Source organism: Rhineura floridana, chromosome 15, assembly GCF_030035675.1.
Source record: "Rhineura floridana isolate rRhiFlo1 chromosome 15, rRhiFlo1.hap2, whole genome shotgun sequence".
Taxonomy (NCBI): domain Eukaryota; kingdom Metazoa; phylum Chordata; class Lepidosauria; order Squamata; family Rhineuridae; genus Rhineura; species Rhineura floridana.
This window is the reverse complement of record NC_084494.1, coordinates 37897545-37917744: the sequence shown is the minus strand read 5'-3', so window position 1 is coordinate 37917744 and position 20200 is coordinate 37897545. Positions and strand designations below refer to the sequence as shown.

The 20200-nt window shown below is 50.8% G+C and overlaps 2 protein-coding genes across 8 annotated transcripts in view; one reads left to right on the top strand and one right to left on the bottom strand.

Annotated features, from left to right (window-relative positions):
• The window catches only part of LOC133370753 (snake venom vascular endothelial growth factor toxin HF-like), a 29139-nt gene extending 17921 nt beyond the window's left edge, over positions 1-11218 (bottom strand). For 4 of the 7 annotated variants that reach the window (XM_061597505.1, XM_061597508.1, XM_061597506.1 and 1 more), the window contains exon 1: positions 10953-11218. Coding sequence is in view for 3 of the 7 variants with exons in the window: in XM_061597508.1 (XP_061453492.1) it covers positions 10953-11197 (245 nt within the window). In the remaining 4 variants the exon portion in view is untranslated. Of the gene's footprint in view, positions 1-2427; positions 2655-10952 lie in introns of those variants that run through there. The other 3 variants (XM_061597509.1, XM_061597502.1, XM_061597503.1) reach the window with 2 other exon arrangements.
• Positions 11219-11379: 161 nt separating this feature from the next.
• Positions 11380-13289, top strand: LOC133370888 (uncharacterized). Its single transcript, XM_061597768.1, has 3 exons — positions 11380-11403; positions 11504-12323; positions 12449-13289. Exons 1-3 carry the CDS (start codon positions 11380-11382, stop codon positions 12547-12549), a joined length of 945 nt encoding a protein of 314 aa, XP_061453752.1. The 3' UTR covers positions 12550-13289.
• The last annotated feature ends 6911 nt before the right edge of the window (positions 13290-20200 follow it).

Genomic DNA, 20200 nt, shown 5'->3' with positions numbered 1-20200 from the left:
GCCCAAAGCTGCTTAATTTCATCAAGGTGGCAGCTGCACCTGCCTTCAGACCATGCCGTGGGCCTTTTTGAGTATCCACTGCAGGTCAACATCAAACGTTAGGGAAACCCAGGTGTGAAGAAGCACAATGAGTCTCCATCGCAAAAAGAAAAGGGAATCCTAGCAAGTTGGATAGTTTATCACACAAGGATGAGAGAAGAAGCAACTGCCAAAATTCTCCCTTTTGAGTAGCTCTTAAAAGGGGTTCAACCTATCACTGGCCCACAGTTGAAGTTCCCATGGTCCCTATGGACCAGACATTAGTTCCTAGGGGTCCCTTAGTTTAGTATCTTAAAGCAATTTGCCCCAAAGTGTGTTGTTGTGCCATCAGTGTCCCCTCAAGCATATGAATATAAAGGGCTCCGAGCTCTCAATAAAGCACAAATATTACGTCTTATTGCTGTCATTCTGAACTCCTGGCTCACTCGGCTTTCTAGCAATGAAGGCTGGCAGAGGCAGTTTGGTGGGTCTCTCTGGCGGAGCATCTCCTGTCCCACGGCAGGCTGGGCTGGGAACAGGGGGCCAGTGTGGGAATGGCCGCCTGCTCCCTGGGGAAGGCTGCAGAGCTCTGAGAAATGCTGCAGGCGGCAATTGATCTGACGTGAATGGGAAGGGTCGGGTCAGCTCTCCATATAAACAAGGAGTAGGGTTACTCCCGGGCTTGGCGTGTATCTGGGAGCCCAAGTGCTGGCTTGCAGGCAGCCCTCCATGTCTCTAGGTCCTCCCAACCCTCATCCCTCCCTACCCAAATGCCCAAAGCAAGAGCCACACCTGAACCTCTGACACTTCCAGGGCCCCAAACAGGGCTCCATGTAGAACCTCAGGACAGGCCTTCAAGATATGCAGTCTGTTTTCTGCATTACAACCACCATCAGCATTTTTATAGTACTTGAAAGCATATGATGTACTTTATTATGGCTATCCTTACAACAACCCTGTAAAGTAGACCACTATTAAGATCCTCCACATTGCAGGTGGAGAGACAGAGAGATGCTTAAAGGCCTTTAGATAATTCTAGTCCAAGGTGAAACTGGGACAAGAGGCTATTTCGTAACTCTACAGCACGAGCATACAAAATGGCCTTCCTTTACACAGAGCCACGCTATCCTTCCATCCAGCTCAGTGCTGCCAACTCTGACTCTGTCAGGCAGCCTTTCCCCATCCTGGTGGACTACATCTCCCATCAGCACTTGATGGCTGAGAGTTGTAGTCCAAAACATCTGGAGGGCACCAGGCTGGGGAAAGCTGTTCCAAACTCCACAGGAAGATCTGGGTGCCAAAGCAAGAGGCAGAGATTCTGCAGCCGCTGAGGCACATCCATGCTCAATGTTCAGTCATGCTCCTCTCTTGTAATGGCAGAAATTGGGGTCAAGCAATGCAATCGACTGGCAGGAGATTGCGGGGAAACTACTGACAGACCTTCCTCACACAGCAGCATAATGATTTCAAGAATTCGATGCTGACCATTCATTTGAAAACCTGTCAGGTCGGTTTTGTTTTTAAATGAAGAGTGGGTACCAAGGGCGCAATTCTCATTGGAACCACAATGCGCAGGGAGGGGAGGTTTAGCCAAGGTCCTGATGACCATCCCCATGATCATCATCATCAACAACAAAATGCTCCCTGCTTTTAGTCCCAGAGTAAAAGGTTTTCTTCCTGGGACTGAAAGGAGTCAGGAGGAACTTTGATCAGAATCTTGGCTGAGGAAGTGTTGTGGTCCTGATGAAAATCGGGGGCGGGGGATGCTTGCTATTAATATAACAATTGTTTGCAGGCTTCCTATATAGCCATTTGGTTGGCTGCTGTGACATATTGGACTAGATGGGCCCCCTTTGGCCAAATCCAACATTAGGGCTCTTCTTGTAAGGAGATGGATCTGTCGTCAAATCCGGCAAGGCAACCCTCACATTCTAAGACAGGGCTGGGGCCCTCGAGAAGTTGCTGATCTCCAGCTCCCATCACCCCAGACCACTGGCCTTGCTGTCGGCTGGGAGCTGAAGTCTAACAGCATCTGGTGGACCACAGATGTCCCCCACCCTTGTTCTGATGGGGCTATCCATAAGGACATACTTCTGACCTTTGCAAGCAGCGAATCAGCTCCAGAAAGGATGGTCAGCCAGCATCCCTAACAGTGTACAACATCATGTTTTTAAGTTGGTGTCCACAGGTAAATACTAGAGTCAACAGACAAGGCAATCTTTTCAGGGCCACCAGGAGCGCAGTGCAGAATCTAAGTGTCCTCTGCCACACTGCAAGAGAACACAAGGAGAGCCCTGCAGCCGCTGGCTCAGGCCAAAGGGGCCCATCTAGTCCAGCATCCTGTTCTCCCAGTGGCCAACAAGAGACCGCAATGGGAAGCCCACAAGCAGGACCTGAGCACAGTAGTACCTCTCAGGTAATGCATCACAGCCACTCCGGGTGTCCAAAGCTCTCTGCTGCGCCCTGCTTTGCCTCTGAAGCCTGACAAGGATGTTTACAAGTAGGGAAACTCATCGCATTGCAAAGGACTGGAGCCAAGGTCACTCCCAGGAGCTAAGAGAGAGAGAAGGGGAGTTTTCCACAGGCCACTGTGAACGGGATCCACTGGGCCAGTGGAAGGGATGTTGAGACTTAGATAGATACATATATACATACATATATCAAGACAAAAAGAAAATAATAGACAAACAGATGGTGTGATGGGAAATTAAAGAATGTAGCAGGACAGAGGAAATAACAGATACAGGGGAAAGGGTGAAAAGCTAACTAGCCAGCGAATGCTGGAATGGGATGGAGCAAATTCTGCAAGGAACAACTTACCCAAGAAAGGCAACCGGGCGTGCCCATTCTCTCATGAGAGCCTGTCTCTGCCAGTGCAGGCCCAAGCTTCTCTCTCAAGCTGCTATTGAGGAGGATTTGTGTCTACATATCTGCATCAGACCAGGCCCCTATCCCTGCACAGCATTCTGTCACAATGAGGGCCAAACCTGCCTCATCAATCCACAATTTGTGGCTGTCTCTTCGGGGTGGGGTGGGGGATCCAGAAACTTCCCCTGTCCTGATCTTATAGGGTGCCCATTCCTATTCATTTTTTCTTAATGTGAGACGCTGCAATAGGTCTCCTTCAAATGGCATCCTCCTCTTTACCCTCTCTAGTGCACACGCCTTTCAATATATGCCCACAGACACACAAGTGGCACTGTGCAACCCCCACCCCACCCCCACAACCGCCTGTTTAGAGAGAAAATAGTGCCGACCCTTCCTCAGCGGCTGATATTGTAGGATAACTACAACCAGAACCGTTGTGGGATGAAACATTCTTAAATTACTGCTTTTCCAAGGTGGTGGTTGTTGTTATATGCCTTCAAGTCGATTACGACTTATGGCGACCCTATGAATCAGTGACCTCCAATATGGCATCTGTCATGAACCCTCCTGGACAGATCTTGTAAGTTCAGGTCTGTGGCTTTCTCTATGGAATCAATCCATCTCTTGGTTGGCCTTCCTCTTTTTCTACTTCCTGCTGTTTTTCCCAGCATTATTGTCTTTTCTAGTGAATTCTGTCTTCTCATGATGTGTTCAAAGTAAGATAACCTCAGTTTCATCATTTTTGCTTCTAGTGATAGTTCTGGTTTAATTTGTTCTAAAGACACCCAATTATTTGTCTTTTTCACGGTCCATGGTATATACAAAGCTCTTCTCCAACACCACATATTCCACATATGATATGTTTACTAACTCACCTGTTTCAGAAGACACCAGAAGAGAGGCAATTGCAGGGGAAATGAGAACAGCGCTCAGCACACGAAGAAGGGTCTCTCTTGCAATTAGTTTTAATGTTGCAAAGGGAAGAAAAGCATTCAGGAAGCGACCTTTGGGTTGCAATCCACTGCCGACCTCTACTGAATGCAGTGCGACTTTTTTCTGAGTGTTTGTGCGTTCTTAGTGTGAGAATCCAAATGTCAGAAAAAGCACATTAAATGACCTCTTTTAATCTATGAAACTTTGCACAAAGCTACCCTACAAGCGAGCACGGGTGTTGCTGGGCACTTCAAGGATTCAGGCAGAGCACAGGCCCATAGGAACATCCTGTAAATTTATGGCACAAAGTTGCATAATATTTGCATATGCTAAGTTACATATATGGATGGAAGGGAAAGTCCATAGCTCAGTGGCAGAGCATCTGCCTTGCATGCGAGTGTTCCCAGGTTCAATCCCTAGCAATGTCTCCAGGCGGCTGCCAGTCAGTGTAGAAGAAAATGGGCAGGAGATCTGAGACCCAGCAGGAAAGATCCAGCGCTTGGCCTCCTCCTAGCAACACCCCTGAAAGGAAGGCTTAAAGTCACAGCAGTAGCGGTCTATATATTTTGCCAGGCTGTGGTGCAAATGTAAAAAAGATTCTTAGCCACACTAAGCCAAATGGAACCTTGCATGGTGAGAGGCCATGACAGACATCTGAATATCAGATGTCAGAAGTGGGCAAACTACGAAGGGGGGAGGGGGAGGCTGTTATCTTTGTCTCTGCAACGTGGGCTTCACAAATGGACTGCTGTTAGAGGGGCTCTTAGCCTGACCCAGAAAGGCCATTGTTAGGTTCATGTGGGAATCCATACCCACAATGTGGTAGCCAGCTACTGAGTTAGGTTTAAACAAACAATTATAATCTTGGTAAATAGGCCGGTCAATTTGTATTAGCCTTTTGACAAACCAAATGGAACCTCCATGGTTAGAGGCAGTGTAGCTCTGCTTTCAAAGCCAGAATAACAGAATCCAAGCCACGGCGGAAGCATGGTCTACAGGAGGCATTATCCTGCCTGGAGACAGAGGATTTGTGATGGGAAACATGAGGCTCTAGTAGCCACCTTGGCTAACAGAAGAGCTCTGCTGCTGCATCTGACCAAAGGCCTTTTGAGGCCAGCACCCTCTTTCCCACAGTGGAGCAGCCGGATGATCCATCTGGCAAGCAGGACTTGGGCACAATGGCCTTCTCCCCACTGGTATTCAGAAGCATGCTGCCTCTCATCGTGGATGCAGCAGATGGCCATCATGACTAGTAGCCACTCACATATAGCCTGGAAGCAGAAAGCAGAAATCGGGGGGCTCTTCCAATTCAGCTAATAACAGGGGGCTGTATTCGACTGAGACCTACTCAAAGAAGACCCACTGAAATTAATGGACCTAAGTTAGCCACATCCATTAATTCTAACAGGTCTACTCTGAGTAAGACTAGCATTGAATACCACCCATTAATTTCAGTGGGTCTACTCTGAGTTGAGCTCTGTCAGATACGCCACACTGGGTAGTGGGCCCACTTCTCAGGTGTGTGTATGTGCCCACTGGAGGGGGCAGGGTGTTTGGGCCTCAGTCTCCCTGAGGGTATTGTTCGGTCCTCAGGGCACAGGCCCATGACACAAATTTGCATGTCATTTACAAATGCTGATTATTATTATTACTATTACTACTACTACTACCACCAAAGGTCCCAGAGCAGGTTACAACAATTTTAAAACAGTTAATTATAAACAGTTTAAAACAACCTAAGCCACATTCATATTTATATGGGTGAAAATTAAGGTCAACTTTCAGAAGAAAAGCCACCCTGTAGGCAAAGTTAAAAAGAAAAATTAAAAAGGGGGAGGAAAGTGCAGGAGGCCTGGGGTCCCGTTCTCCTCACAATGCCCTTGAACCTCTCTCTCTCTTTGAACAATGAGAATTCCAGATTCACAGAGACCCAATGACCCATTCTGTAGGATTAAATGCACTGCAGACAGTTACGGGCTCCAGAAACCAAATCAACAGCTGCAAAAGCTGGGTTATGTCTCTCAGCAAAGAGCGGGCCGGCCCAGAAACTGCTCTAGACTCAGCAAATTGCTGGATTCCAAGCACCCTTCCTGTGTAGCCCAGACGGGGCCTGTCTGACTGCACAAAGCGGTTCAGGAAGCCAGCAAAGCCGCAGCCGTGTGGGATCCAAGAGATCAAGGCCCAGATCCCTTGGAAGGTGGCAAAGGATGGCGGCCAGCTGGGCACAACCTTCGGACCGCATGCGGCCCCAGCATATTTTGCAACTCTGGAAGGAGGCCCTGGGATTTGCTTCTCTGGTGGTCTCCAATTCCACAGCAAAAAGTCTCAGATGGTCGGTCACCTAGGGCAGGGAACCCACCCACACCCTCTCGCACACATTATTTTCTAAAGTTAATGGCTCCATCTAGTGGCTTGAGTCCTCTCTGCAGACTGTTCTAAATTCTGCTCTAGATTTAAATAAGTAAATAATAAACCAGTCACAGAGATATTAAAAAAATGAGGCAGCTTCTGTGGTGCCTTCAGACAGGACTTCACATCAGATGTTCAGAGGCCCAATCGAGAGAATGAGCGGGGGGGGAGGGTCCCCTAATGCAACAGGGCTGCTTAACCACATTTTGAAGTAATGTACATTGCCATATAAAAGGCGGTGGGGTGGTGGTGGCCATCAGGCAATTAAATCCAGAGTCTAAAATTACCTGATTGCACCACTGGGTAGCTTAAATTTCATCCAGGGCTCATGAGAATGTATCTGCCTTGATGAGTCAGAGCGAGGAAAACACTACAGCTGGTGGCTCCATGTCAGTGGGGCAGTGGAATCGACTCCGGGTTTTAGTCTGACACTTCCATGGAGCCATCATCTACCTGACCTACAGAGCCAGGCAGATCCCCCTAGGAAGCTCCTAAATGGGGCCCTCAAGAGGATGGCCGGCCCCTCTTGTCTGCACCCTGGGAACCTGAATGCAGAGGTATACCACACCCATCCATGGAGGTTCTGCTTAGCTAGCATGGAAAATAGCCTTGCCAGGGCTAAGCCTCCCCACCCCAGCCCAGCCCCGCCCCCGGAGCTGGCTTTCACTGGCAGGGCATCTGAGGATGTCATCTCAAAAACAAGGCCATGGAGCTCTTCACCAGGTTTGCCCAGAGTGAGTGCCGTCTGGGCTAATCTGGAGGCCTTGCTCCTTCCAGACAGTAATGCCCACAAGCAAAAGAAAACAAACCACAGGGGCCCCTCGGGGAGGAAGTGGGAAATGAAGGAAGCACTGGAGGTCTGCAGATCTGGGAGGCCCCTCGGTCATCCTGGAGACTGAAACGCCACCCACACTTTCTCCCTTTCCCTGGCAGATGCTCAGTGGTCCAGGCTGCAGGCCTTACACTGCACTGTGCTTTCGGCTGCGGAGGTGGCAGAAGGCAGGTCAGCCTTTGCCAACCTGGTGCCCTGCAGACGTTTTGGACTACAAATCAGCTGGCTGGGGCTGATGGGAGATGTAGTCAAAAATATTGAGAGGGCACCTGGTGGCCAAAGGCTGAAGCAGGTAGTACCTGGGACTTTAGGGAGTAATGTTAACCAAAAAAAAAAAGCAAATAAAGATCTGGAAAATTCACAAGCAGGATTTTGACTGTTCTTTGCCCCCACAAAGTAAGATACACTGCCTTGCCTTATGGAGTTTCCACTGGCATCAAGGCTGATTAGCACTGATAGGCTTGTCTTTTTTAAAAAAATTAGCTAGCACCATTTTTATTTAAAAAATATTTATTAAATATAAAAGTTCCTTCATTCATTAAGCATTAGAACACAGATGAAATAATTTGTTTTAAATGGAAAATTTTATTTTTAAAATGAATGCTCAGGTGAACTGAACTTTCCCCCATCAACACACTGTGGATGGAACATAACAGGCTGCACATCACGGGTGAGGAACCTCAGGCCTGGAAGTCAAATGTGGCCCTCTAGGCCTCTGTCTGGCCCTTGGGACCTAGACCACACCCCCTCTCATTTGGCCATGCCCCTCACCAGCTCTGCACCTTCCTGGAGTGCTTGTGCCTGTCTGGAACGTGTCCTCAAACTGTGGTGGTGCCTCGGGCTTGCCTGGGTGGAGAGGGGTGTGTTCATGTGTGCGCACTAAAGCCTCTCCCTTTTGCCTGGCTTCCCCTACAAGGTAAGAGTCACATTTGGGGGACTTTAACGTACATGCTGAGACCACTCTCATCGGAGCCTCTCGGGATTTCCTGGAAACCATGGCTTCCTGGGAACTGCACCTTAGTAACACTGAGCCCACCCATGTAACCGGTCATGCCCTCGACCTTGTATTTGTCCTGGGAGGGGAGGGAAGTGCTCTGAAGTTGGGGGCTATTTCTTTCACCCCCGTGTCATGGTCAGATCACTATCTGGTGAATTTTGACATCTCGATGCCACACGCCCTCCGCAAGGGTAAAGGACCTATTAGAATGGTCCGCCCCAGGCGCTTGATGGATCCAGATGGATTCCTGACTGCGCTGGGGGAATTGGAACCTGCTGAAGGTCGCCCAGTTGAAACCCTGGTGATGGAGTGGAATGAGGGAATCACCAGGGCATTAGACCAGGTGGCTCCGAAACGTCCTCTCCCCCTGAACAGAACTCAGACAGCACCGTGGTATACACCCCGGTTGTGAAGTCTGAGACAGGAGGTGAGACGACTAGAACGCCGGTGGCGGAAGTCCCGCTCTGAAGATGCTCGGACACAGGTTAGAGCAGCAATAGCTGCCTACCAGGTGGCAATAAAGGCAACAAAGAAAGATTTCTTTGCTGCCTCTATTGCATCCACAGAGTGCTGTCCCAGGAAGCTGTTCCAAGTGGTCCGAAGCCTGGTCGGTCCAGTTGCTCAGGAACCCTTGGAGCATTCTAAGGCTTCCTGTGACAAATTGGCAAGGCACTTTGCCGATAAAGTCGAACACCTGAAGAACTCAATTCCGTACACTGTGGATGCAGTAGAGGATCCAGAGTTGACCAGCTGCAATCCGGTTCAGTGGGATCGGTTTCGGCCTCTTCCTTCTGAGGATGTGGACAAGGTACTTTCAACGGTGAAGCCTACCACCTGCCTGATTGATCCTTGCCCATCATGGTTCCTTATGAACTGCAAGGAGAAATTGGGCGAAGGGATCAGGGCGGTGGTAAATGCATCCTTGAAGGAGGGTGTAATGCCACCGGCCCTCAAGGAGGCAATTATAAAACCCATCTTAAAAAAGTCCTCCTTGGATCCCCAAGTCTTGAACAACTTTTGCCCCATTTCGAACTTGCCATTTTTGGGCAAGATCATTGAGCGAGTGGTGGCTAGCCAGTTGTCAGCACACTTGGATGAAACAGATTATTTGGATCCATACCAATCGGGTTTCAGGACTGGACATGGTACTGAAACAGCCTTGGTCGCTCTGGTGGATGATATGAAGAGGGCATTAGACAGGGGAGAATTCACCTTTCTTGTCCTCCTGGATCTCTCAGCGGCTTTTGATACCGTCGACCACAGACCACGGTATCCTGTTGGATCGCCTGGAGGGATTGGGAATAGGAGGCACTGTTTTACAGTGGTTCCGTTCCTTTCTCTTTGACAGGCACCAACAGGTAGCATTGGGGGATGAGGTTTCAGACCCTTGGCCCCTCACTTGTGGAGTGCCACAGGGTTCTATCCTCTCTCCCATGCTATTTAACATCTATGTAAAACTGCTGGGAGCCATCATCAGGAGTTTTGGGCTGCGGTGTCACCAATATGCTGATGACACGCAGCTCTATCTCTCTTTTAAATCCTCACCGGAGTTGGCTGTGGAGACCTTGTCCAAGTGCCTGGAATCCGTGAGTGGGTGGATGGGAAGGAACAGGCTGAAGCTCAATCCTGATAAAACCGAGGTGCTGCTTGTGGGTGACAGAGGAAGGTTGGGTGTTGTTGACCTGAAGTTTAATGGGGTGAGACTTCCCCTGAAAGATCAGGTCCGCAGCCTCGGGGTTGTTCTTGATTCCAAGCTGTCCATGGAGGCTCAGATTTCGGCAGTGAGCCGGGCAGCTTGGTATCAACTACACCTCATACGGAGGCTGCAACCCTACCTCCCGATTCATCAGCTCCCACTGGTTGTACATGCCCTGGTCACCTCTCGATTAGACTACTGCAATGCGCTCTATGTGGGGTTACCCTTGAAAACAGTCCGGAAACTACAACTGGTGCAGAATGCGGCGGCTCCTTTGCTTACAAACAGCCGTCGCCGTGATCACATCACGCCAGTGTTATTTCATCTACATTGGCTTCCAGTTGTTTTCCGGGCCCAATTCAAGGTGTTGGTGTTAACCTTTAAATCCCTATACGGTCTCGGCCCAGTTTACCTGAAGGAGCACCTCCAGTCCCACCAATTAAGCCGCCCGACTAGATCAGCCACACAGGGCCTTCTCTCAGTCCCACCAACGAAAACAGCTAGGTTGGTGGGGACTAGAGAGAGGGCATTCTCAGTGGCAGCCCCCACTCTCTGGAACTCCCTCCCGTTCGATCTCCGCCATGCCCCTTCCCTGGATACATTTCACCGAGCCTTAAAAACCTGGCTCTTTGGACAGGCCTTCGGGATCCCCGGGGTGGGCTAATTTTTCTATGATTGTTTTAAATTGTTTATTGATTGTCCTACATTGTTCTATACTGCTGCTATTTAAAATGGTTATGGTTGACTGCATTGTATTTTATTCTGTATTTATATTGTATTTTATCAATTTCAATGTGTACGTCGCCTAGAGTGGCTTCGGCCAGATAGGCGACACAAAAATTAAATTTTACTTTTTACTTTACTTTTTACATTTGTAGCTCTGCCCATTTTCACGTCTGGCCCAGTCCCCACTCCTCTGGGAAGGTGCCTGCAAGGGAACGTGTGGCCCTCAGGCAGGAAAAAATTGCCCACACCTGATGTATGCCCAGAGAAAGCCCCAGAACCCCCAAAGCAGCCTTTGCCAACCTGGTCCCCTGCAGATGTTTTGGACCACAGCCCCCACCAGCACCAGCCAGCACAGCCCTCCCCTCCTGGCCTTCATTCCCTGCGCCTGGCACACAGAGAGAGGTACACTGTCTCTAACCCGGGAGGCTCCATTTGGCTCGACGTGGCAAATGACTTCTCTCCCCCCCCCTTACCTTCTAATGACAGCCCGGTGAAATGCCAGCTCCTCCTCCTCCTCCTGCCGCTCGGCTTTTGCCTCATCACCAGCCAGTGACTCATTCCGTCCCGGACCAGGAGGCGTGTTCTTCGCGTCACTTGGGAATCCGCCCGAGGGAGGGGGCGCCGGGCACAGACGCGCGCGCGTCCACGAGCTCCGCGGCCGGCGCTGGGTGATGTCAGGCCACGAAAGGGATGGAGGCCGGCCGGCCCCACCGTCCATCCAGCCGTCCGTCCGGCTTGCCTGCTGGCTCCCAGGCGGCGCGAGCGCGCAAGGCGCAGCGGCTAAGAATAGCGCGACTGACGCGCGGCCCGCAAAGCAGGAGGCACCTGCGCACCGGCCCCCGCGCTATTTTTAGGGCCTGGCGCGCTATAAATAGCTGCCGAGCCAGAGGCCAGGCCGGGATGACGCGGGCGGGAGGACGGAAGGCGGGGCTGAATCAGAGGGGCGGGGGGGGGGTCAGCGAGCGGCGTGGAACAGTCCCGAGACACAACAAAGCTGCAGTAGCGGCCAATGGTCACGGCTTAGAGGGGAAGGGGCGCCTCCATCCCCTCCCTGCGTATACCCGAAGGCTACCCCGAGGGAGCCCGGCCGCTTGGCTCCCTGCTGCCCCCGGCTTGCCGAGCGGCAGGGAAGAAGTTGCCGGAGCTCCTTGTTCGGGCCGCCGCCGAGCGAGCGCAGCTGCGTCAGGCCCGGCATGCGGGGGCTGGAGCGCGGGGGCGGGCGAGATGGCTGGAGGTCGCTGCTGGATCCAAGGAAGCCCTTCTGCGCCCGAGTCTGCTTGGCCCCGGGGAGGAGGGCAGGTGCTGGGCGAAGGGCGTGATCCAGCGGCCGCAGGGAGGGCCCGACTTAGGGTCCCCGGTGAGCCTCCTGGCAAAGCGGCAGGGGGTATTGGAGCCCCGATCTCCTGGGTCCTCTCGACGGGCTCCCCACGACGGTACGCGGAGGGCAGGCGGCGGAGGCGCTGCGTTCAGGCGCTATTGCAGCGCCGCCGCCGCCGCGTGGGAAGCCAACAGGCGAGAGCCACCCCAGGCCAGCCGTTCCCCGGCGGCGGGCGGGGAATTCTCCTGCGTAAGCCCGGCTCCGGCTCTTCTTGCGCGGGAGAGCTGCCCGCGGGGTTATGCTGTTCTCCCGGCTTTAACCGTCGGGAGGGCGGAGGGCTGCGTTCTGGATTCTGCACCTCCAACACCATCGCTTTGGGGCGTCTTCCGTGCTTCACTTCTGAAGGTTGCTGAAGAAGATGCCCCCCTTGACGCGGGTCTTTGGGTCCGTGGGAGGCGGGTGGGGAGTTTGACTTGGTGCAGAGGCGTACTAGAAGGTCTTTTCTTCCTGCTGTTGGTGCTGACAGGTTGGTCTTAGTTTTGGGTATTTTATGTCGTATCATTTGTGAAGTGCTCCGAGATGTTTTTCATGGAAAGAGGTTTAAGCGCGAGCTATAAAATAAATAAGGACTTTTTGCCCCGTGTGTTTTAGGAAACGATCAGTGGCAGAGAAGAGGATCTATCTTCAGTTTAACCTTCCGCTGCTCGGTTTTTTTAAAACACCAACACTCACGTTGGCCAGGACAACATTAGCTTGCAGTGCATCCTATCTTCATTCAGTTTCTCTCTTTTTGCCTCAAACATCTACCCTGGATGAAGACTTCTGCGTTAGCCAAAGGCTTCTAACCATTCTGAATGCTCACGGCCCCAATAAAAACAGCCTTGTGACTTTTGTATGCAACACTCCCATGGAATAATTATTGGCAATCCAAACGTGTGGCAGGTGCATTGACCTTTGTTAAAACCCCAAGTGTGCTGGGGGCCAGTGCAGGAAAGGACTGCTGCCCTCCTGTGAGGTACTTGGGGCTTGGGAGGCCATGGAGAGCCTTGTCGCAAAGCTCAGGTTTCCCTGATGGGTGCTCTTATGTACATTTGTATATATATTAGCAAAGATTGCCAACGGTCTGAGATGCTGTGTGCCAGTGTGTATTTACCTAAGTAGCAGGCTTTTACCCTGCATTGAGATCACTGAGACTCAAGGCTTAGTAAAATAAGAAAAGCTACTGTATTTATAGAAATAGGAAAGGCATAACCCTCAATGATGAAATGTTTTGCAACTGGTTGCTCCACTTTTTTTGGTTAAGATTGCTGATTTGTGGTTTCTGAAGTGTGTGCGTAGGTCAGTTGTGGTTTTTCCTACGTATTGGATATGGCATCCTGGTCTTTTGCATTCAATCACATAAATTATATTGCAGGACCTGCAGGTGATGTTCTGTTTGATGTAATATGTCCTGCCTGTCCTGATGTATATATTTCTATTGTTTGCCACCCTGGGCTCCTTTTAATAAAATAAATAAAATAACTTTAATAAAATAAGTAAAATTACATAACTGTCATTCAGTTATTTATGTGTTTTATGGATTCATACTCATTTTTACTGTCTGCCACCCTGTGGCCTGTGCAAAGGGCAGTCAATAGGAGTCGTGTAAATAAATTTCCTTTCCAGCCTTTCGGGTGGAAATGTGGGGGATTTAAGCAACACCTGATCATCACAGTCTGGGATTTGACAAACTAATATTCCTTCATAGCCTGGAATGGGCAGTGGATGTCTCTTCCATTCCAAACGTTCCAAGCCAAGTGTCAGCAGATGGTTTATTGAGATGGAGATATCTCCAGGATGTTTGGAATGGAAAAGCCACAGAGTGGCTGCAACAGGTCAGAGGAGGGCAATGAGGATGATCAGGGGATTGGAAACAAAGCACTATGAAGAGAGACAGAAAGAACTGGGCATATTTAGCCTGGAGAAGAGAAGACTGAAGGGAGATATGATAGCACTCTTCAAGTACTTGAAAGGCTGCCACACAGAGGAGGGCTAGGATCTCTTATCGATTGTTCCAGAGCACAGAACATGGAATAATGGGCTCAAGTTGCAGGAAACCACATTTTGGCTGAACATCAGGAAAAACTTCCTGTTAAAGCGGTACAACAATGGAACCCATGACCTAGGGATGTTGTGGGCTCTCCACTGGAGGCCTTCAACAGGCAGCTGGACAGCCCCCTGTCGGGAATGCTTTCATTTGGATCCCTGCATTGAGCAGGGGGTTGGACTTGATGGCCTTGTAAGTGCCTTCCAACTCTACGATTCTACGAGTTTAGAGAAAATTTGGAGAAACAGAGAAAGGCAGCCAGACACACAAAAGCAAAGCAAGTGTCTTGAGCTGAAAACACTTTGTGGGATGATAAATTCATGGCCCTGAGCTCCTTGGGAAGAGAGTGGGATAAAAATACAGGCTGATTTGAGCATCACTTGTGAAAGCTGCCCAGGAGCGCATTTCACATAGGGCAGTAAAAGGTGCAGGAGCTTTTCCCATAGCAGTGTGGGGCCAAATGTGCATTCCAGGTATAGACTGAACAAGTGGGGCCTGTAGCAAAATGTTGCAATGTGGAGTGCCCCTTTTTAGGGTGCCTGCCAGACACCCATACCCTTTCCCAGGGGACTCCATTCCATTCTGCCTCCCCATTGCCTCTCTCAATAGTCAGCATTCTGTCCCCACTGAACATTCTCTATCCTCACTGGGGTGTTTTTGCCCCCCTGCGGTTCTGCAAAACTTGGGAGTTGCTGCAGCCTGATGATTCTTCCCCTCTGGCCATGGGTGATACTCTTTGGGCTACATAAGAATTGGTGTTTGGAGGATTACCTTTGCGATTGACATGCAAGCGAGGCATGCAAAAAAGTTGCAGTGTAGTGAGTGCTTCTGTTCTCACATGCCCTTTCCCAGGATGCTCCATTACAGTAGCACCACTGCTATCAGCCTTTTGTGCCCACAGACTGATCATGCTCAGCTGACATTAGATTGTGGGGAATGGACTGCCTTCAAGTCGATTCCGACTATGAACAGGGTTTTCATGGTAAGCAGTATTCAGAGGCGGTTTACCATTTCCTGCCTCTGAGGCTGAGAGGCAGTGACTGGCCCAAGGTGAGCTTCGTGGCTGTGTGGGGATTCGAACCCTGGTCTCCCAGGTCGTAGTCCAGCACCTGAACCACTACACTTCACTGGTGAGGAGTCCCCCCCAAAAAGGATTTTCTTTGTACCTCTTAGAAGAATGACACCTGAATTCATTTCAGCTGCTCATAAGCCTTGCCGGGCCAGAATGTTCTCGGAACGGGACCTCCTCAAATTATTTATTTATTTTTATTTATTTCTTTATTATTTGATTTATATTCTGCTCTTCCTCTCAGCAGGAGCCCAGGGCAGCATTTCTTATGACTCTGGACTATGACCTGGGAGACCAGGGTCCGAATCCCCACACAGCCATGAAGCTCACTGGGTGACCTTGGGCCAGCCACTGCCTCTCAGCCTCAGAGGAAGGCAATGGTAAACCACCTCTGAATACCGCTTACCATGAAAACCCTGTTCATAGGGTCGCTATAAGTCGGGATCGACTTGAAGGCAGGCCATTTCCATCACCTCTGAAGATCGGCCACCAGAGGGGGGTAGAGAGCCGCGCGAAGAGCCGAAGGAGAGCGAGCCTTCCAGCCCCTGCTCGGGTGGGGGGGCAAGCGGGGTTCGTACGGGGTTGCTAGAGCCCCCCGGCTGGAAGGATCCCGCTCGAGGGGTCGTCCTGCAGGCTCCGGCTGGTCTCAGGCGTGCACCTCTTTTGGGGCTGGGGGAGAGGATCAGCACCCCCGGGGATGAATGGGTGCCATTGCCTCACCAGAGGTCTAGGGCAGGCAGCCGCCGAAGGTCTTGGAGGAGGCGTCCGGGGTAACCCGTGGGCACAGAGGGAGGCGCAGAGCTCCTCAGCTCCTTTACGCCAGCCACAAACCCAGGACCCTCCTCCCCTTTCATGATCCCCTTATGGAGTCCCCCCCGGGCCATCCATCGCTGGGGGAGGGGCTCCTTTCCCACGCCCCCTTTTTGGGGGCCCCTGAGCTGCTCCAGCCGTGCCTCCCGCTCGCCCCCAGAATCGCTGCCAACTCCTTCGGCTGCTCAGCGCAGCACCTTCCATTTTTACCCGGCTGATGCTATAAATAACCGCAGCGCTGGAGCCCAAAATAGCCGGGCGCCTCTATATGGAGCAGCCCGGCACAGGCACACGCGGGCTTCCGGCGGGCACCGCTGCCGTGCGCAGGCACGCTGGGAGGGGGGCGCATCTGCGTCTGCGGGGACAGTCACCCAACAGCCCCAGCCCCCTTCACTGTCCCCCTCGGATGAGGTCACGCCTGGAGCTGATCAGTCGCCCCCTGCCAGTGCCACAGGCTACCTCCCCCCCCAAACACGCACAATCCCGAGAAGAGAAGCTCATGGCTCACGATGCGATGCTCGCCAGATGGCGGGGGGGGGATCTGTTTAATTGTTTTGTTTGTTTGTTTGCTAGTTGCACTTTTGTCCACCCTGCCTCCAAGGAGAACATCAAGGCAGAGAGGGGGCCAGTTAGGCCCCATCCATCGGCCAGAGAAGAAAGCGCAGCAGCAGCGGCCTCTCCCAGGGAGGCAACTGGCCCAGAACAGTTACCTCCCCCTGGATGTGTTATCAGTGACTAAAGCTGCCCATTCACTGCTGCAGTCTGCATGTATCAATTTTCTTTTTGTAAACTGCACCTCTCCCAGACAAGCCAGGCAGCAGCTTATGAAAATTATCATCAGACAAGCATGATGAGGTTTGAAGAGCAGAGCTAAGGATGCTCCTTTGGCAATCCGCAAAATCCGGAGCAGAATCCTGCATCTTGCAGGACGACTACATGATCAACTAGGCTGGGTGGCTCACAGGGACCTCAGCATATGCAAATAGTGGGCCATCCATCCAATGTGGGGGGGAAATCAACCCACACCTGACCTGATACCTGACACCCCATAAAACAGCTATAAGGCAGATTCTCGTGTTCTGTGGCTATTAGCCATGGAGAGACCCTCTCCTCCATCCCGAATTTGTCTAATTCCCCTTTACAGCTATCCAAGTTGGCAGCATCTTGTGGCAGTGAATTCCACAGGTTAGCACCATGCTGTGTGCTTTCGTCTGTCCTGAATGTCCTGACAATATTTTTTTGCAAATTTTAGTATTATGAAAGGATTCTCTCTTATCGACTTTCTCCGCAATATGCATAATTTTACAAACCACCATTGTGTCCTGCAACCCAATTCCTTTTTTATAAACTAAAAGCAAAAACATTAACAACCAAAACGCTTTAGCCTTTCTTGATAGGAAAGGTGCAACAGCCCCCTGAGCATCTGTTTCCTCTTTCTGGAGCTTTCCCAGCTCTACAACATCCTTCCTTCCTTCCAAAACAAGGTGACAGTATTCCAAACATGGCCACAACAAAGATCAGTAGGCAGGCACTCTCAAAATGAAAGCAACACTCTGCTTCTTCAATCCTTCATTCTCGCTGAGCCAAAACGATGCAGTTCCCACAACAAGGCCTTAGGAGCAGTGCAAGGCAGAGGTCAGAGTGCCAGCTGCCCTGGTGGAGTGCCCAGGTCCAAGTGCCGCCTTGGCTATGATCAGCATTCTTCCCTCTCTGCAAGCCTCTAGATTACTTAGAAGGCTCATTCTCTGGCCTGGGCACTTTGGAATCCCAAATATGCGGGACTGGTTGCATGCATGGCCTTTAAGGATGTTGGAGGCTGGCTGGATTTTGGACCCTCCCCCCCCAAGGCTTTGCAGGAGATTGTGGGAAGAGGGTCCTGGAAGCAAAGCCCCAAAGGAAAACAGGCAGAGACCTGACAGAGAGAGGTGAAGGAGCTAAGTGCAGACAAAAAGGGCGACCATACCATCCCAGAGTGCAGGACACGGAATAACAGGCTCAAGTTGCAGAAAGCCAGATTTCTGCTGAACATCAGGAAAAGTTCCTAACTGTTAGAGTGGTATGACAATGGAACCAATGACCTGGAGAGGTGGTGGGCTCTTTACCTGGAGCCCGTAAGTGGATGGATGGGAGAGAATAGGCTGAGGCTAAACCCCGACAATACCGAGGTGTTGCTTGTGGGTGATAGGAGAAGGTTGGGAGATTTAGACTTGGTGCTCAATGGGGTGAGATTACCCCTGAAGGACCAAGTCCGCAGCCTAGGGGTCATTCTTGACTCCCAGCTGTCCATGGAGGCTCAGGTTTCGGCAGTGAGCTGGGCAGCTTGGTACCAATTACATCTGATACAGAGGCTGCGACCCTACCTTCCTGTACATCTGCTCCCACGAGTGATACATGCCCTGGTCTCCTCTCGCTTAGACTACTGTAATGCGCTCTACGTGGGGTTACCCTTGAAAACGGTCCGGAAACTGCAGCTGGTACAGAATGCGGCAGCACGCTTGATAAAGCAGAGCCGTCGCTGGGATCATATCACCCCAGTGTTGGTAGATCTACACTGGTTACCAGTTGTTTACCGGGCCCAATTCAAGGTGTTGGTATTGACCTTTAAAACCCTATACGGTTTTGGCCCAGTTTATCTGAAGGAACGCCTCCAGTATCACCAATTATGCCGCCAAACAAGATCAGCCTCACAAGACCTTCTCTCGGTCCCACTTGTTAAAACAGCTAGGCTGGTGCGGACCAGAGAGAGGGCATTTTCGATCGTGGCCCCCACCCTCTGGAACTCGCTTCCTTTTGACCTCCGACATGCCTCCTCCCTGATGGGTTTTCGCCGAGCCTTAAAGACCTGGCTATTCAGGCAGGCCTATGGGGTTTCTGGGGTGGACTAGTTTTATGGTGTATCAATTGAAGGATGGTTTTAGATTAATTGATGTTATGACTTGTTGATTTGTATATTGATTTATGTATTTTGCATTGTTGTACATCGCCTAGAGTGTCCGTTAACTCGGACAGATAGGCGACTAACAAATAAAATTTTATTTTTATTTATTTATTATTACCCTGGAGGCCTTCAAGAGGCAGCTGGACAGCCATCTGTCAGGAACGCTTTGATTTGGATTCCTGCATTGAGCAGGGAGTTGGACTAGAAGGCCTTGTAGGCCCCTTCCAACTCTACTATTCTATGATTCTATGATTCTATGATTCATACGTGGGTTAGGAGGCAGGCAATGTTCTAGAATAGTGGCCTTTAAATATACATAGGAAACTGCTTTCTACTGCATCAGAACATTGGTCCACCTAGCTCAGTATTGTCTACCCTGACTGGCAGCAGTGGCTCTCCAGGGTTTCAGACAGAGAACATGGTCAGAGACAAAAAGTGGGCAGGGCCAAAATGGGCGGAGCAACAGATGCGACTTCTTATACACATCATATAGGCGACACGTGAGCCACATGAGATTTGTGTACACATACACACACACACACACACCCCTTCCATCCAGGCAAGAAAGGCATCATCACTGCTAAAGGACACATTTCAGCAAGGCAAAAGCCCTATTCTATAACATGCCTGCTAGAATAAGAGTGTCTTAACATACACCTGAAGTTCAGCAAGGAGGGTGCCTCTCTAATCTCTACTGGGTGGGAGTTCCACAGGCTTGGGCCACTACATGAAAGCACAACTTGAAGCAGTTACCAGAGCTGTGCATCTGAGCCATGTGGGACCACCAGCTGAGACTCCCCCCCCAATATCTCAGTGACTGGGCTGGGATATAAGGGATCAGGTGGTCCTTAAGGGATTCTGGACCCAAGTTGTTAAGAGCCTTGTAAATGAATACAAGAACTGTGAACCTGGCCTGGTCACATATGGGTAGCTAATGCAAGCTTTTAAGCACCCCAGTTTTTAAGCAGGACCTGAGCACAAATGGGCATCTGGAAGGCCACTGTGAGGACAGGATGCTGGACTAGATGGGCCCCCTTGGCCTGTTCCAGAAGGCTCTGCTTATGTTTAGTTATGTGCTGGCATAGTCTGATCCCATCAATGGCCCAGCCACAGCATTTTGTAACAGCCGGACATTCTGGACCAGGACTGAGAGTCCTGGAGGTTCACCACCCTTGCTGCAGTTGTGTCTAGTACTGCAGACCTTGTGCTGAGCATGGCGTTGGACTAGATGACCTCTAAGATGCCTTCCAGTAATTCCATGGTGCTATGGGTGAGTGGGGGGCAGTAGAGGGGTATGGAGGGGGCAGGACAAAACACCAGGAAGTCGGGGATCAAGGAGGCAGGGGAGGAAGGCTATATAACAATAGCATGTATGTAAATATATAGGTGAGGCCTGCTATGCAACCCCCTTAGCGACCCAGTCCCAGGCAGGCAGGCACACAAACAAGCAGAGAAGTGGAGGGGCCTCCAGCAAAGGCTGTTTATGTAAGCAAAAGGACT